Source organism: Dysidea avara, chromosome 8 (assembly GCF_963678975.1).
Source record: "Dysidea avara chromosome 8, odDysAvar1.4, whole genome shotgun sequence".
NCBI lineage: Eukaryota > Metazoa > Porifera > Demospongiae > Dictyoceratida > Dysideidae > Dysidea > Dysidea avara.
Genome location: NC_089279.1, coordinates 33,690,157 through 33,709,940, shown reverse-complemented (window position 1 = coordinate 33,709,940; position 19,784 = coordinate 33,690,157). Strand labels below are relative to the sequence as shown.

At 37.7% G+C, this 19,784-nt stretch overlaps 2 protein-coding genes across 2 annotated transcripts; both read right to left on the bottom strand.

Moving 5' to 3' along the window:
* Positions 1-336: 336 nt before the first annotated feature.
* On the bottom strand, positions 337-8,783 carry LOC136264958 (von Willebrand factor-like). The gene is made up of 11 exons (XM_066059722.1): positions 8,576-8,783; positions 5,744-6,021; positions 5,557-5,658; positions 5,290-5,506; positions 4,652-4,708; positions 4,420-4,599; positions 3,087-3,304; positions 2,838-2,898; positions 2,486-2,728; positions 2,255-2,434; positions 337-849 (listed from the first exon to the last, which is right to left on the bottom strand). The coding sequence occupies exons 1-11, from the start codon at positions 8,781-8,783 to the stop codon at positions 611-613; spliced, it is 1,983 nt and encodes a 660-aa protein (XP_065915794.1). The 3' UTR covers positions 337-610.
* Positions 8,784-8,964: 181 nt separating this feature from the next.
* LOC136264957 (cartilage matrix protein-like) lies at positions 8,965-10,810 on the bottom strand. The gene is made up of 5 exons (XM_066059721.1): positions 10,770-10,810; positions 10,235-10,573; positions 9,973-10,103; positions 9,483-9,620; positions 8,965-9,098 (listed from the first exon to the last, which is right to left on the bottom strand). Exons 1-5 carry the CDS (start codon positions 10,808-10,810, stop codon positions 8,965-8,967), a joined length of 783 nt encoding a protein of 260 aa, XP_065915793.1.
* Positions 10,811-19,784: the final 8,974 nt, after the last annotated feature.

Genomic DNA, 19,784 nt, shown 5'->3' with positions numbered 1-19,784 from the left:
TGTAAAATGAGGAATATCACGCTTCTTATCAGTAGCCTCATCTGTAAATGATTATTTGAGATATATGAACAGGAAATATATAAATTGCTGTCTGAAAAATCATAATGAAGCCTGATGGCTTGGAATGCCAAAATTAAGTTAAAATATTATAAGAATCAAAATGTATGGTTAACACTGAAATTAAATCTGAATAGTACTTAAACCATGAATCCAATAATCAGTGTAGCTCTAATAGTAATGGTTAAACTTACTTTGTTCTTCACACAATTGCTGAATAAGTGTTTGCTCAAGATCATCAAAAGTTTCATGATCTTTCATCATCAATGTTGCCAATAAGAATGGCAGTATCCTCATCATCAGTGATAATTTCTAACTCATCTTGTACAGCTCAATCCGAAACTCCAATAGCAAAAAGGAGGTCATAAACACCATTATTATGAAATATTTTGGCTGTTTCTTTCAAATCTTTAGGTTCATTTTTGATCTACCATCAGTCACTATTATTCCAACATTTTTAAAGTCTGAAACCCAATGATTGATTATTTGCAGTAGCGTTAAGAAGTTGAATGTAATACTGACACAAATCTAGTGCCTTTCTGATTAGGGTAGTCTATATGCTATCTATTGCTTGCAACAAGGAATCTTTAGTAGTGTATTGGTCTAAAGTGATACTAAAACTAGCATCTCTAGCAAAAAATAGTATTCCAACCAAAGTCCTTTGTATACCAATTTCCAATGCATCAACTACATTTCTGGTAAATTGTTTTATTGCAGCCACTGTTTCACCTCTATGCACACTTCTTGATCCATCCAGTACCATAACTAAATCAAATCCTTTTATTGTGCATTCTATAAGAAATTAAATATAAATGGCATTACATTATAGTATGTATCATTTACATGATGTATTATTAATAAATTAACTGCATGTATATATGGGCTTCATGGAACACAACCTTGTACAATACTGTACTGTGTGCAATGCTTGTTTTTGTGTTATATCTAGATACACACCTTAACAGAAAAAAGGTAGCCGGTCACTTGCAATTTTTGAATACAAATGGTTGTTTGAGAGAGTAGCAGCATTAATGCTCCTTCTCTTTTTCAATCTTGCACTTTAATATACAGCTTAGTTGATTAAATCAAATTAAATTATTCTGCTAAATGCAACTCCAAAGCTTCTAAATTGCCTAGGAAGTACGGTAACATCTCTCCCTGGTATGTAGTGATCAGCTAATTGTGTTCCAGCAACATTTTCTTTTCAAATCTTAGGTCTACCAATGACTGTCAGTTGCTGGAGTAATCATAAGGTGTTCCTGAACTACCTGTTCTGTAAGAAGTGAAGCAACGTACATCTAGTATCTTGTACTAAATCCATTTCTCTCTTCAAGTGGTAATGTTACATTTGTAATACTTAAATCATTACAACTCCAGCAATCAAAACTGTTAGACAATTTTGATAACACAATGATGCTTGATGACAAAAAACGGTTACGATATACTTCTTTAATTGTGACTGGATTTAGCAAAATCAACCATATGTGTGCAAAAGCCCTAAATGAGATAACACCAGCATGAAGTTGCTGCATATCAGGCTACCAATTTCCGTGTCAAACTTGCCTTCAACTTGTCTGGTCTAGATCTGCTTTTGGTAGACTGTATTCTGGCAGCCTGTACAACCATGCCAGATGTCTGTACAGGTCTGTGAACAACAGGGAAGTGCTTTGGGAGGTTCATACACTCTGGACAGACAAGCAGGGAGTTGAATGTGTGATGTATGTCTGTTTTGTGAGAGTTTAGTCTATTTCCTGCCTCTGACGGGCTGTTTTATGGTCTGGTGTCTTCAATTACCATCCTCATCCATTTTGTAGTCTATCTCTTGCTCACCCCGCCACCCCCACCCTCCGCCCCTTTTTGAGGACTTGTGATACAGCAACGCTGGTGAAAAACCCATCTAAAATGGCAGAAAACTCTATGAGGATTACCTTGGCCACTAGGTGCTCTTAAAGGTAGTGAATTGCTCTATCTTTGGTCAAAAATCCATACGTGTAGCTACCAAGGTTAGTGAGTAACAATGCTTTAAAATATTAAAACACATTTTTCTCTAATCAACAATGTGCCCACAAGGGCGATTTTCCAACAATTTTGTATTTGTATTGCAAGTACATACTGTAAGTTGTAGAGACACACCCATTTCCACAGAAAGTTGTTGTATGTATGTATTAATGCTATTTTGCCTATTTAGAGTGTGTACCTGGGAAATTCTCTGGCTCTGTACAGTTTCCATCTATCACAACTTGTCCAAATGGGTAGAAACATCTATCAACACAGGCTGCACTACAGATTTGTGGCTCAATGGAATTATAGAATTCACATGTTTGAGGACACGTAGATCCACACTGCTGATATACAAAACCAGCTGGGCATTCAGGTGCTACATAAAGCAAACTATTATGTACTGTATTTTATACTATGCTTAACTTACGGCAAATTTGAGTAATTTGTTCATTAGGAATTAAGAAGAATTCTGATGCGCACTGTGCTGCATAGCGTTGTGCAGCCCCACAGAAGCAACTCTCTCTGTCTTCTTCGGCACAATTGCTATAGTCAAATATACAAGATTTAACAAAGTGTGTGGGATCTACTACACTACCACATGGTTGAAAGGTTCTACTAGTAAGCACTCTGCAATGTTGTAGTGATGCTTCTAGTACATCAGCAGGGCAATCTATTCATTGTGTGGGTACTCACTCCACCATCTTCAGTTGTTTTAGCATGCTTCCAGCTGTTTCCGAAGATGTCTTCAGAATTTGTCAATGAGCCATTATGAAGTATACAATCATCTCCTCCATTTCCATTGTAGTTGCCACATTGTCCACACAGCAATCCTTGCCACTCCTTAGATACAGTAAATGTGTACACGATGATTCCCATTCCAATATATTCCCACGGGGAACTCCCTTTGAGTGTAAGGAACACTTATGGATGTCAACCTGTTCTAAACACTTGCACATCATTAGAGGCAGATCTGTACACCACCCCATCTCCAACATTTGGCTGTAAGTCACCGTTGATAGTTACAGTACCTGTCCACCACCACCACTTGTAAGGAAGATCTTTGTTCCATCTTTAACAATGACTCTCACTGCTTCTGTTACTGAAGCTAATGGATTATGACTTAATTGAGCATCCTGACCCACAATGATAAAATCATTACTACTGCATGGTCGAGAGAGGACATATTCACAAGTTCCCATAAAAGAATATCGACGTTGGTCATATGTCACATAGTGAGGATCACCTTCTATTGCACAAGTTGAACCATCGAGTATAGTTTCATTTTTCACAATGAAAGCTATTTCCTTGGCAAGTGCAGTGTGTACTACTGTTTGGCCTTATCATACCACCCTCTTTGTAAACCTGGCCATTAAATCTGCATTCTATTGAAGATGAAAAAATCATAATATTATTTGTAATACATAAGTACATACACATATCCAACATACAAAACATATATAAATACTATGATTATGACTGGTGCATGTGTCCATTATCATTTTATGCATTGATCATAGGCGATTCCAAAAAAGTGACAGAGGTACTAATTTAAATATTGTAAAAATCTTATAGATTTCGAGGTTGCACCCTCTAGGTATTTTAAAGTTCTGTTGTATTAATTTGCATACATAATACTCTACTGGAAATTTTGCTGCTTACCCTGTATGTCAGCTCTAGAACTGCCACTAACAAATATAGACACAAGTTATCACAATTACAAGGTGTCATGAGGTGTAACCGGCACGTATTAATTGTATTTCAGGAATGACGACAAACACAATCTGATGTGCGGATGCATATTAAAGACTATACTATCTTAGCTAGGAATTTAGGATATGAAAACTTTAATTTCCCATGTGATATTCAGATTGACGGTACTTTTACTTGCTGCGCAGGGGTGATTATAATTTTTCAGTGTTGATCTGACAAATATCAAGCCAGATCTGAAAAATATCAGACCAGTTTTATGGTAGATCTGACATCCCTGCCAGCCAATCAGCCAACAACACTATTTGCCTCAAAATACTTGTTTACACTATGGTGTATACTGTTTACACTATGGTGTACAGTGGCCCCACCTGGTTCGTAAATCTTTTAGCAACAGAATGTTATTATGTCAACTAGAATAACTATGTAGGTGAGAACCACAGCCTACACTCCTTACCTGACAAGTGTCAGATCAAACAAGGAAATGGATGGCAATCTTGCTAGTTGGTCTGTTGTAAATAGCTATGAGCATTACTTTACTATTTTACTTTTGTAATTTTAACCACATAAATACAGAGATACACTAATTTCCATAGATATACTGGTACTGAAACATGTATTACTATTTAGTATAAACGTGTGCTTATATAATACCTGTACAATTAGCTGGATCCGTACACTTTCCATCTATCTCGACTTGTCCATATGGACAGAAACAATCTGAAATGCATGGCAAGCCACACACTCGTGGCTCAATGGAGTTGACAAAATCACATGTTTGAAGACATGTTGGTCCACACTGTTGATATATCTTACCATTAGGACAGTCAGGCGCTACATGTATAAAACAATTACATACTTAACTTTCGTACTGCACTAAACTTACGGCAAATATCAGCAATTAGTGCAGAAGGAACAGGGATGCCTTTGGATGCACACTGATCTGCATAACCATGTACAACCCTACAAAAGCACTCTTCTCTGTCCTCTTCAGCACAGTAGCAAAAATAGGGACCCACCGATTATGCTCATTATTTTACCTATTATGCTATGCTGCACTACTCAAATTTTTCCTATTATGCTTAAATTAATGCTCAATATTTACCTATTATGCTCAAATTATGCTCAATATTTATACCTCAATTCCCATGTTTTTCTAGTAAATTTGCACTTTATGGGAAAACAGTAAGCTGCTGAAGCACAGACTCTAAATCCTTGCTTGTCAAAATGCATGTCACAGAAAAGATCGATACACTCTAATAGAACAGTCAGCTGACTGATTGTTCTATTAGAGTATCTCGATCTTTTCTCTGATATGTATTTTGATAAGCAAGAATTTATGGTAATGCACAAGTGTTCTACCTATTATGCTAGCATTATGCTCGACAATGCTTTCTGGCACCTATTATGCTCATTATTATGCCGGCATAATTGGTGGGTTCCTATGCAAAACTCATACATACAAACTTAAACAAAGTGTGTAGGATCTATGTACTACACTACTGCATAGTTGAAAGATACTACCAGCAAGCACTCCTCTGCAGCGTTCTGTTGCTTCTCCTAGCAAATCAGTAGAACAATTTGGAGGTGGTGGAGGCACTCCACAATCTTCAGTCATTTTGGTAAATTCCCAGCTGTCTCCAAAGTCCCTTTCAGAATTTATCAAAGACCCTTTGGGAGTTTTAAAGTCATCTGCTTCATCTCCATTGTAGTTTCCACATAGTCCACACAACAATATATCCTTGCCATTGATCAGATACAGTGACTTTCACTTTACGTCTTCCATCCCACTGGGAAACTGTCTTCAAGTGTATGTAGCACATATGGCTGTCCACCTGTCCTGAACACTTGCATACCATTAGTGTCGTACACCACCCCATCTCCATCATACGGCTGTAGTAATGTAGATCTCTCCACTTACACATCTATTTCCTGTTAATAAGATTTCTAAACTCTGTTTAGGAATAACTATTCTCACTGCATCTGCAAATGGATTTCTGGTTACAGGTTTATTAATACCAGTAATTATGAAGTCATTACGGTCACATGGTGCAGAGAGAAAATACTCACAAGTACCCATGAAATCATATCGACGTCTGTCATATGTGACATAGTGAGGATCACCATATGCTGCGCACATTGTGCCATTGAGTACGCAACTTTGGTTTATGCAGCTAAAATCACCATTTAGGCAAGTGAAAAGTGTAGTACTAATTGTCTCTCCTTCACGGTACTCATATCCCATAAATCTGCAAACTATATTGAGAAGACAATAAAATGTATCAAGCATAAGGAATCATACACCTGCATCACTGCACTCCAATTAGTGCAGGTTGCTTTAAAGTAACAGGTTAATCATTACTGCACGAACACTGATGTACAGTTCTGGATATAATTATACTGTACACACACACACACACACACACACACACGTACACTACACACATGCACACACACACACACACACACACACACACTACACACACACAACACACTACACACACACACGCACGCACGCACACACACACACACACTACACACGCACACACTACACACATAGTCACATACACTACACACACACACACACACACACACACACACACACACACACACACACACACACACACGCACGCGCACACACACACAGTGTTGGGAGTAACGTGTAACATAAGTAACGCATTACGTAATATTATTACTTTTGTGATAACTAAGTAATATCCTACTGAATGAAGCTTATTCACCAGCTTCTTACTTATAACCAAGATTTGCACATTGTCCAACAACGCAATCATGTCACATGATAAAGTGGTAGTTTCACATGTGACAGCTTAAGGCTGTGGACACAAAGTAATATAATATGTAATATTATTACAGTTACTTTATTTTATGGGTAATATGTAACTGTAACTAAATAGTTCAGTTGCAAGTAATATGTAACTAGTTACTTTTACAAAGTAACTTTCTCAACACTGCACACACACACACACACACAAGCACACACACGGTCACTCCAAACCCTGGGTGCTATATCTAGTGAGTGAAGGTGAGTGGACTGGAAGTCCAATCTGAATCTCACTTGTTATATGAGAAAACCAGATACTTATCAACATAGCTTGGTAGACTGCTTCCCCAGTTTATACATACTTTAAACAGCTGGATAGACTGACATGCATGCACTTAACTACACACAAAATACACATGCAATTACACTGGAACATACTTTTTCCACAACGTCACCACCTATAATGTAAAATATACATAAAAGAAAATTCATACCATATAAATTTTAACAACCAGAAATTAATATTATTATTGTTGTTCTTCATGATGTTGTTATTATTACAATAGGATATATATATATATATTAATACCATACCTGTTTCACTGCCCATACAAAAGTCTCAATAGTAGCAGTGAAATTTATCCCGTATTTCACTGACAGCAGTGAAAAAGTTGTAATTGTAATTTCATTGGCTAGAATTTATGTTAACAATGTAGCGCCAATTAGTGTCGACGCATGTTTAGTACATAGTGACAAATTGCGTACATAGCAATGCTAATGCACAGCATGCGTATATTAGCAATGCTAATGCACAGCATGCGTATATGCAGCGAGTATGGTATTAACTGAGAATAGCATGGGTAGCAGTGAAATTTGGGATAAATACCACTCTTGTTGTATTGGAAATGGTAAATTTCCAATACAACACTCGTGATATTTATCCCAAATTTCACTGCTACCCGTGCTATTACTAGTACTAATACAACATCAGTATCGTGTCCTGTACAAAAACTCCAATAGCAGCTTGTGGTATATTTTTGATATACTACAGCAAGCTAGCCAATAGAATCAGTATATCACTTGTGCATTTGATATACACATCTGATTAGCTAATAATTCTTGATAGTGTTTAGTTGTTTTACCAGTTAGGCATGTCCGACTTGACAACTAGTGGTACCATAGTAACCAATACATGTTACCTAGCAACAACACTGTTCAACCACTACTAATTCTAAAAATGATTGTGCCACTATAGCAATGGTTGCTAAGCAACCACCAAAAGGTATATAACTAGGTCAGGTTTAAATTTTGTTGCCCAGCAACAGTTGCTATGGAATGTTGGACCAATTTTCAAGAAGATTGCAGGCTGCAACACATGTGCATACTCATACTCCTTCAGCATGCTAATCACAAGGAACTACTTACCAGTACTAATAATGGTGTAAAAACATGAGAAATTGCTGTTACTGCTTCCAAGTGGGAAACAAGATGTTGTATTAACATAATACTTCGCCTCGCACTATAACATCTTTTCTAAGTTTGTATATCATTTGATATATATTTCGAATACCATGATATCTGTAGTATAACATATACATATACACATAATAGTTATACAAGATAAATATACAAAAATAAGTTTATGCATTTGGTCTTTGTTAGTATCCATATGCATATCCTAACTCATGTTTCCAGTGAGAGTCTAATTGTTGTTTGCACAAAGAAATATGGTATTTATCAATTTACAGTTTGTTATAGTGGAAGTTTTGGGGAAGAAAGTGAGGAAGAATTGCCCATGTGTAACTGTCCCAAAAATCATTGCCATGTCATAATCCCAATTATTAATAAGCCTTAGAAGCAATTATATACTGAGGTGGACAAGGTTATATTCAATAGACATTAGAAACACAGCTATCAACCAATCAAAATATGGTGCTTTATATTATTATACGGTATCAATCAATTGATAAGAACACTTGTAAACTGCTTTTGCTAAACCTGTATATGGTGTACTAAACTATTACTTACCACATAGACGATGAGTTATATTGTGTTGTAGTTGATCAATAGTTAATTCATCAAAGTTTCTGTCAAAGAGTACATGTGATGGATCACTAGCAATAACTTGTAGCTCTTCGACATTTGCATTGCCCACTCCCACAGCATAAACCTCTTCGTATATGTTCTCCGCATGAAGAGCTGCAGCATCTCTTCTAGTGATATGAGCATTTGCCATCAGTCACGACAATAGCAACATGTGTGTGTCCATCTCTTAATTTAATTTTGCCTTCTTGATAACTGGATACTAGGAGACGTAGTGCAGCAGCTGTGTTGGTACCTCCTTTTCGATTGAATACTCTAACTTGTGTTGTGTTCAAGTGTATCGAATACAACATCTGCTGTGTCACTGTATACTATTAATCCAACCCTCTACTAAAATTCAGCCTTAAAACAACTTCTTCAGCAAATCTTTTTATAAGGTTGAAGTTTGTGGTTACACTTCCAGAGGCATCCAACACAAAGACCAGATCTATTCCTTTAATTTGACAATCTGCAAAACATGATTACCTGGTAAAGCATGTTAATTTAAATTGAATGTATACTCACTGATTTAAATATCACTTAGTACCACTAGAGGCACCAGTCATGTGTATTGTATATATCACTACACGTTGATGTGAAAGACATATACAATCTTGGTTCTTACAAGGAGACAATTTTTTAAACCTGAAAATTGCGTATGTCGGTAACCCATAAGCACCAGGCAGCTAAGTTCGTTGTATTAATGTTTACAAGCATTGGTCCTCAACCCACCATCGACATATAACAATTTTTAGAATGTGCAATGAGATCAGCATGTTGTTACAGTATGTATCAAGCAAACCTGAACAATATATTCTTGCATCACGTCACCGTTCACATTGTTCTTGCACACAGGATCTTTCTTCAGTAATACACAATCGATGTTCACATCCTCCATTCTCAATGTCACAACTTCTTCTACAATATGCTTCACCAGTTTGCTCATCAATCTCACACTTTGATCTTTTAGTGCAGTTAGTAAGAGGACATGCTGTAGACAAATGATATTCAAACATTAAAAGTTTGTTTTGTATGTACAACCAATCTTTACACAATGTATATAACATACACTTATACAATATGATCAGTTGTGGTGTGGCACAAGGAGAGAACAGCTGACTTGAGTTTCACAAATTAAAAATATAGTACACATCAGTAACTAACAGTATGGTTAAAATATATGAGAAATAGCAAGATGTTACAATATTTTAAATCTTAAAGAGTGACTGAAATGAATAACAGATACTTCCTCATTATGACTGATGTATGTAATATATAAGCAAGATGTACTACCCCAAACCATGTGGACAAGCCAATAATGTATTATATAATTATGTACTCACATGATCTATTACACAACTGATTAGAAATGCGCTGCTCAAGCTCTTCAATTGCTGTTAAATCAAAGTTCTCTATTGAAAATGCAAGAGATGGATCACTGGCTATAAGACCCAGTTCATCAATGTCAGCATCACTACCAATCCCAGGTATATATTTTCTGCATGAAGCTCTCAAGCAGCTCTAGCTGAGCCCTTGGTCTAGTAGATTTGCCATCAGTTACAACAATAACAAAATGAGGAAATCCATCTCTTAGACCTAATTGACCATCTCGTGCTCCCTCTCGGAGAAGATTCAATGCATGCAGTGTGTGTGTTAGTTCCTTTCAATCGTAGATAAGGTATTTTTGCTATTGCTGACAATAAATCAGTTTTATTAAGGTTATCCTGCAGATCAAAATGTATCAGAGCATTATCACCAAATGATATCACTCCAGCCAAATTGTGTTCAGGACCAACATCTAGTCTTCCACTTATTTTTGCAACAAAGTCTCTGATTAACTGGAATCTATCTGATTTTATGCTTATAGAGACATCCAATACAAAGATCAAATCCAATCCTCCCAAAGTACAACATGTACAAGCAAGAAAGTTTACATTATAGTAGCTATGTAGGGATTATCAGTCAGTTAATTCAACACACTATAGGAGGAAAAGTAATTCTCTTACAAGCCAATATTTATCATGAGAATTTTTGCAATTAACTTCATTAAATTTATACTAAATTTAGTATCTAGTAAATCCATTTCTAAGCTCCATATTGTTGTCCTAATCCTTGCAAAGGTATGTTGTAATTCACTTACTCAAACACTCCACAACTGGTGGACAAGGGGCTCTTGTACATGTTACATTCTTTAGTGAACATGTTTGATTTTCGGAACATCCTCCATTGTCAAGATCACATGATGACTCACTGGTTTGCTCATGTATTTTACACTGTGATCCTTTGGGGCAGTCAGTAATATTGCAGGCTACAAGTGTGGATACACACAAACTAATACACTGTAGTTAGTACAAAGAATACCACAATACATGTACACTAGACTATTTGAATTTGAATAAAAGTTATAATTTCACGATTTTACAGATGATAGCAAGCATGTTTACCATACAGGGTTAATGGATCTTACTACTGTGGTACCCACATAGCATCTTTGATTATCATGTTATGAATAAAAGCTTAAAGGTCATGCATTAACTTACATTGTCTTACACACAGCTCTTTAGAAATACGATCCTGTAGCTCTTGAATTGCTGCAAAATCAAAATTGCCAATAGTGAATGAAAGTGACCGTTCACTTGCAATTAGTTCTAGTTCAGATTTATTAACACAAACTCCAACTCCTGCAGAAAAATTGATATAGGTTGTGTGCATGAAGGTCTCTAGCACAGCATCACTGTCAGTAGACCTACCATCAGCTACGACAATGGCAACATGAGAACCTCCAGCTCTAAGACCCAATTCCTCTTGTAGAAGCTATAATGCAGAGAGTGTGTTGATTCCTTTCAGTCTGAGGTAACGTAAACGATCTATTGCTGATATCAATTCAGTGTCATTGGCATTATCTGCCACATCAAAAGCAATTCATGAATCATTACTGAATATTATCACTCCAACCAAGCTGTTGTCTGGACCAATAACCAATCTTCTGCTTTTTTGTTTTACAAAGCCCTTTATCAAGTTGAATCCTTTAGATTTTATATTGATAAAAGAATCCAGTACAATTATCAAGTCTATTCCTCCTATTGCGCACTCTGTATCAAAGAAGGTGAACATAAATGGTACAGAAACTACATGCACAATAGCTATTGTATTCTATTGTGATACATACAGTCATTCAATATTGCAGGAGTGTAGCCAGGATTTTTTTGAAGGGGGTTCAGATTTAAAGTGGAAGGTCTTGAGGGAAGGCCTGGGTACTTCCACTAGACCATATTTGGATGAAAATGATGCATACACAAAATGTGCCCTTATGTAGTAATATAAAAAGGTGCTGTTTGTGCATCTACCTAGCTAAAACCTACACACTGCTGTTTATGCAGCTTATAGAAACTATAAACCTATTGTAAAACTTCACTTTCAGACAGCATACTGACAGCCAACTTCAATTGCCTAGCACACGGAAGCCCTCCACACCAGAGGCGTAGCTAAGGGGGGGCAAGGGGGGGCATTTGCTCCCCCATCACTAAATGATTTTTTAAAACCTTCGTCACAAGTTTACCACTATTAAACTGACACGCAATTGCAAATGACTGTAAATTATGTACACTACTACGCAGTATCACCAGGGGTTGCTAGTGAATGCGCACACACAACATTCAACTCATTCGTGAATCCATCGAACGAAAATATTAGAGACATACTTCTATATTTAGCCTAGATTACTCGTGTGATAGAACATTTTTGAATCTAAAAAGAGTGACCCGCTTCTCCGCGGCAGGAGTCACAAGTGACAAAGGAGACCAGATGACGTTACGAACCTACTGCCTACGAGGTGATAAAGTGTTAGCTAAATAAATGTACCAAGTTTATTTTATCGAGTCGATCCCACTGGACCTTTGTACGTACGGCAGTGCAGTCTGTTTTTACTTTGTCAGTCAGTCAGTCAGGTGGATCAGTCAAGCTTACAAGTTCTGCTAGCAAGACAGGTGGGATTTCGTGCAATACATGGCATTTCAATTTCGCCGAGTGAAGTTAGTGAATACGTCATCCTGTCAGCAGTGTGCTAGGACTGCAGCACAGGCTGTGGCTAACGTAAAGTAACCTGTATTTGCACTAAAGTATTAGCTCTACCGGACTGTGGATGAATTTGTTGGAGTACAGTTGTGGCACGTGCGATGATGCTCGACGAATATAGCTACCTCGATTGGAAGCAGTCAGTACTGAAGTGGTTACATAGCTAGTTGTGTAAGCTGTAATAATACAACACCGTATGTTGGCTAGCCCACCATTGGGTCATTAGCCTTTTTTGCAATCATGAATGATTTTGAGTGTTTCGTGGGGTATGCCTGCCCCTCCATCACCTTCTGGCTAGCTACGCCCCTGCTCCACACTCCAAGCCCCTTAGTTGGCAATACTTACTATTTTTATTTACATTATCAAGTCTACTAGTTGGGGACTGGAGAGTTTGCACAGAAGGCAGAGCCTGTACGAGGTAGCCCAGGGAACCTAAGTGAAAATCGTTGAGTTTAGTATCCTAAAGTAAAGCAGGACAAATGCTGAAACTTATTTCCAGCTAGACATTATTCTCAGCCGGTCCTCCTGTTGATGGTCAATAACTTCAGACTCGGCTTGTACTCCAATATGTTCGAGACATCACGTGCCAATAACACGTAACAAATAAACAGACGTAAATATACATCAACAATTCACAGTTTGTGCTAACCTGTCACATGTATAACACGACAGCCAAGAATTAGCGGTCAACATTGTTGATAATTTTTCAAAGTTAAATGTACAGCATCCAATGGGAACTATTGGTAATCAGTGGAGCAGCAGAGTTTGTCATCTCCGGACACATAATAGAAGTCATACTTTATTCATATTTGCCCTTTTATGCATACACAGTGACACTTTGTCTGTGGATATTTTACCACTTCTTTTGTAGGGTTAGTACCATAGGATTATTTCTGTACTTCGAAAATGTGCATTGAACGGCAAGGCATTACGTTTCGTCATTGCTTATTGGTGTAAAACGATGATAATTAAAAAATTAATGGCCTTGTTTCCATCATGCACGGTACTTTCTATGTGGATATCGAGCTATTGGCATTTAAAGTGAACCAGGTGATATAACAACACAACACATTGTTTACAACGTGTACACGAAAACAAACTAGTTTCGCGTCATCGCCTGCATGCATGCTTTTGATACACCTGCATGGAATTTCATTATTGATATTTCACATCGAATACTCTAATAGTAGGCATTCCAGACCAATTTTTAAATTTTGGAAAAACGGGCTTTTTATATGCTCAATAGATAGAGTATTGATTGCCAATCTCAGAAATATATAGTTTGTTGGGTTGGAATTAGCTACTTTGGCATGCACAGTGCTTAAAAACTGAAAAAAGGTACATTTTTTCTCCGGGGCTCCCCATACATTTTTACAGGGGAAAATGGCACAATTGAATCAGGAAGCCATCTAGCAATCTGGACTATCTTGAAACTGCAGTTGCTTCTAGCTGCAAGTTTGTATATACATGTAATGAGAGTAACTTCAGGTCTTCTTGGATCTCAGCGATCTTTGTATGCTTTGTGGTGAGCAAATATGTTTCTCCTACTGCACACTTCTCAATACAATGCCAATGGTGTATACCCATAGGCAAGTGGCTATCTCAAGTTGGTAAAAACATCAAGTTACCAACTCATAAAGGTAAACAACTAAAGTGGAAGTGCCACCATGATGCAACAATACCTAAGGTGGAGTTGTGGTTTCAATTACGGCATTGTTATGCTGACTTTGAAGTGGTCCGGGTTTATACTTTGAGCTGATGACACAGCCATAAGAAAATTGCTCTGGAGCTGAAAATCGCTAACCAGAGTGAAGTAACTACGCACTTTAAAGTAAGCACCAGTGACTACCTTCCACCCGTCAGTACGTTTTTAAAGTTTTAAAGTATTCTACATACATTACAAGGCTTGAAAAGACTACAAAACAACACAAAACTTACTTATATGTAACGCGCACGATACAACTAAGATTTTCATTATGATCAGCATGTAGACAAACCCCACAGCGATTTTCATCTTCATTGGAGCTCGGACGACGGAGCAATCCCAAGTTAAACACGAGTTGTCAAAAACGGTCATTTTGTGCCAGGGTTCTATTGGGGGAATATACGGAGAAATTTTTAATTAAAAAATCTCGGATACTGAAATGCTTACTAATAGAGCAGTCAGTTTTATTCTAATAGAGCAATCAGCTATACTCTAATGGAAAAATCACTTGTTTAGGAGTTACAGAAAAAGCTGAATATTCTAGTAACGTACTTTAGCTACTTAATGCAAGAGTAATGAATGTAGATCTCACTGCTTCTTGGCAGAAATCTTCATGTTTGGGATGCGTGTTGTGCTTTGGTAAATAATGAATAATAACGGCCCGCCCGTATGGAACGCCGTTTGTAACAAAAATATACCTGACTCCAGCTACCTTATTATCGCCGATAATAAAACACCATCCTTATTATCGCCGATAATAACACTTATTATCGCCGATAATAAGACCTCACCTTATTATCGCCGATGATAAGACTACAGCTTTATTATCGCCGATGATAAGACTACAGCTTATTGTCGCCGATGATAAGGACTCTAACTTATTATCGCCGATAATAAGACAGCGATTATTTTCCTAGGATATAATTAAGACAGCGCTTAAATTATGTCCTCGGGCGCGTATATAGTTCTATTAGCTTTTATTATTAATAATAATGTTAGCTAGCCAAGTCATGGCTGCTTCAGTGAATCATGGCATCATCAGTGACCAGCTGCAGTATGGAGTTGAACAAGGTCGTAGGCAGACACCAGCTGATCTAGTCAAAAATGATTATTTCGAGGGGCAAATTTTTCGAGGTTGAGCATTGTTGCTAAAAACTTTTTTCACGGATTTGCAAACACTCCCAAAATGTATTAGCTATATGGAGGTCTAGAATAAACTTCTCGCTGATAACTACCCCCATGCAAAACCGCGAAAACTACTGATTTTCCCCTCAAAGTATTTGGTACAATACCTAACACATGCATCATACGCAACTATCGAAATCATCAATGTTTATTAACAGATCATGTTATAAATGGTAGCTACATGACACACATGCAAAAATCATTAAAGTAATATACACAGCGTCCTGGCTACAACTGGTGTACTGACAGTCAACAAGCATTCATGTCCCAAGCACAGTTATCGATCAGCTAAAACTGATGGCATTGAACTCTTTCTCAAACTCAAGATAGCTGAGATAGGTTGAAGGCAGTTCCAATTCACACCCACATGTATGGGCAGTAGGTCGCCAGGCGAATCCTGATAAGCTGTTAAAGCCAACAGTTGTATGTTGACCAATCAACACTAAACTCCCTGTGGTATACCTCAAGAAACACCTAGCCTCTTCATTCTTCATGTTCCCAACATAAAGCTCTAAATAGCCAAAAACAGTTGCTTGGGTAGAATTCTCCTCAATGGGTTCATCTAGTATAGCCAAAACCTTTTCTGGAGTCGCACTAAGTGAATCATACAGAGAATATAGTTCCTCAACAGTGAAACTATCCCAAAACTGCTTCTCATTAGAAGGGACTCCACAGCCAATGCTAGCCATTTGCATGCAGACATGGAATAAGCAGGTTTGATCCTTAAAAAAAGTGGAAATAAGCAAATGCAGAAAACATATCATGACACACTCCACCACAGTCTATTGCCTGCTCATTTGCAAATTGAATTTTGAGAGGAAACTCTTTAAACACTTTATCTTTGCTCAAAAGTTCCATGGTATCTCGAAACACTTCTTTTCATCGTATCACATGAGCAGTCAGAATTGGAGGTGTCACTGGACAAATTTGGTTCACAAACTCCAAACGTTTGTCTTCCGCTACAACATACAAAGCTATATAGTAACATTTTGTAAATTAATACCATATCACATACCTCTCTCAATAATTTTTCTGTCTTCTGGGAAGAGTTCAATGCCATTTTAGCTGATGATGACTATGCTTGGGACATGAATGCTCTTTGACTGTCAGTACACCAGTTGTCAAGTCATTAGGTATAAGTCCCTGAAATTAGGTTAGGTAATCCTAAGGCTGCAGCACATGTTGCTGTCAGACCTTCAGTGCTGGTCACTGTAAAGTGCTAACAATAATAAATAAAAATAATAATAAACATTGATGATTTTGGATAGTTGCATATGATGCATGTGTTAGGTATTGTACCAAATACTTTGAGGGGAAAATCAGTAGTTTTCGCGGTTTTGCATGGGGGTAGTTATCAGCGAGAAGTTTATTCTAGACTTCCATATAGCTAATACATTTTGGGAGTGTTTGCAAATCCGTGAAAAAAGTTTTTAGCAACAATGCTCAACCTCGAAAAATTTGCCCCTCGAAATAATCATTTTTGACTAGATCAGCTGGTGTCTGCCTACGACCTTGTTCAACTCCATACTGCAGCTGGTCACTGATGATGCCATGATTCACTGAAGCAGCCATGACTTGGCTAGCTAACATTATTATTAATAATAAAAGCTAATAGAACTATATACGCGCCCGAGGACATAATTTAAGCGCTGTCTTAATTATATCCTAGGAAAATAAGCGCTGTCTTATTATCGGCGATAATAACTTAGAGTCCTTATCATCGGCGACAATAAGCTGTAGTATTATCATCGGCGATAATAAAGCTGTAGTCTTATCATCGGCGATAATAAGGTGAGGTCTTATTATCGGCGATAATAAGTGTTATTATCGGCGATAATAAGGCGAGGTCTTATTATCGGCGATAATAAATTATTATCGGCGATAATAAGGATGGTGTTTTATTATCGGCGATAATAAGGTAGCTGGAGTCAGGTATATTTTTGTTACAAACGGCGTTCCATACGCCCGCATCAAATTTTCAAAACTCTGAGCGAGAAACTGGTAATTAAGTTTCATTGTAGGATTAGAACCCAAATCACGTGCGCGTAGTACTCTATGGGTGAATCAAGCTTCCCGAGCTCAATCCAACAAATGATAGGTATTTGTGAATGTTCACAGCTAGCTGATTTTACCGCGGTTTTTGATTTTAAAAAACACACACAGATCTACATACACTGCACATACACCCTGCCTTGTATATATCAATCAGCCCACGTATATTACCGGTGCAACCGTGCGTAGCTGTCAAAGCCGCTGGAAAAAAGGCTTGAAATGGTGACAGCCTCTAGATCACGCAATTCAATTAAATTCTATGCATGTGTGAGAGGCACCATCCTACTAACACAGTATGTATGGTCTAATTATTATCGTTGTTTGCATAGGGATACTTTGTGTCAGCTCAAAGCTTGGCATGATTTTATTTTTACCACTTGTGATCACAGCATACAGATCACATGACCAGGAAGGGGTCTCTGCCAACAAACTAGATTAATTGGTTCAAATACAACACAAAAGCTTAACAAAACCAATGTTAATGAATCTGTCTCTTTATCAGAAACTTATTTAGAACACCATGTTATCCAGAAAAACTAGGCAAAAAATAGATAAATCACATTCTTACTAGCTACTGTCGATACAAAAGCACACAGACACACACATGCATGCAGACAAACACACACACACTTTTAACCACCACATTTCACAGACAAGAAGCCAATAAAACAGACCAAGTCTAATTGGTTTAATTAACCACAGACTGCTAAAAGTAATGTAATCTTGCAAGACTGGAACATTGATGAACTGCTGAGACATTGGTGGTACAGGCCAACATTATGAATAAAATAAAAGGGGGTTGACTGTTATATTAGAGACGACCACATTTGAATGGAATTTCTTGGATATGCAACCACTCAAGTTTAGCAACTCCTTCCTTGCAACATATCTCAACCAACCGTTAAACAGTCCTTCGCCATTTCACTCGCGCCATTTCAAACATGCATCACGTGCGCAATTAATTACATGTTACAATATAGATATATTTGCAATGGGCAAGTTATAATAACCGAAACCATGAATGGAATGGAACAGAACAGAATGACTAAACCAGGTTAAGAAGAAACCAAAGCTGAACCCGACCCAAACCCTAACCTGAGGTTTGCCTGTTAAGCATAATGGTGTCTTTCACTGTCTGTATGAAGGTAAGTTTTTGGTGAGTTCGAGGCAAGATAGGGTTAGCCCGGCTCAGTGGCAGATCTAGGTTTTTAAAAGGGGTTTCTGAAAGTTGGTAGATTATAGCTGAATAATTTAAAGCATCTGATGACATTTCTCCAGAAACTTTTGAGATTTTAGAAGCTCTGAGATTGGATTTTAGGCTGCTTTTAGTTAGCAATTACAACAAATCCAATGCTTTAAACTGTTAATACTATAGCTAACTATAGGGCAAAGATGGTGACTCAGCATAAGCTGTAACTTTGATTGCTCTATTAGAGTAGTTACTTGACTGCTCTATTAGTGTATCTCGATCATTTTAAATGCAGTGGGAGATGAAAAGTGAAGTGTTGCTGAGGCTATAAATGGTGTCAGTTAAGTGCAACTGCATGCATTCTACAGAAACAGTAGTACTATAGTTGTTTGATATGACAAATTGTCAGAACAATGTTTATGTATTTAGACTTCCACTGAGCTAAATTCAAAAGGGGGCTTCTGTCAAAACCCCAGAAACCCATCTAGATCCGCCACTGCGGCTTCTCTGGGATGCTCGCTTCAACCCTAGCTTACCTCGAACTCACCTTCATACAACTAGTGTGCTTGATAGTGGAGTTATCAGAGTGACCGTTCTGGATATAACTTGCCTTTGCAATGGTTCAGCATTAATGTGATGTGACCCTCAACAGTAGGCTACAGAGGAACACCAGTGGGCAAGTAGCTACTGGAGAGCTCCAGGGCTGTAAGATTTGGTGTGATTCAGTTTAATTTTTTTTTAAATTCTGCCTCTGAAAGGGGGGTTCGTCCTGCCAGGGGCGTAGCCAGACTTGGTGATGCCAGGGCCTAGCTGTAAGCTGAAGACCAAAAAGTAAAGTTGAATGTTCGTGGGGGAAGGCCTAGGTGCTTCCCCCTAGACCACGTCTGAATGAAAATCATGCATACACAAAATGTGCCCTTAGGCAGTAACATTAAAAGTTGAAAGTTGCT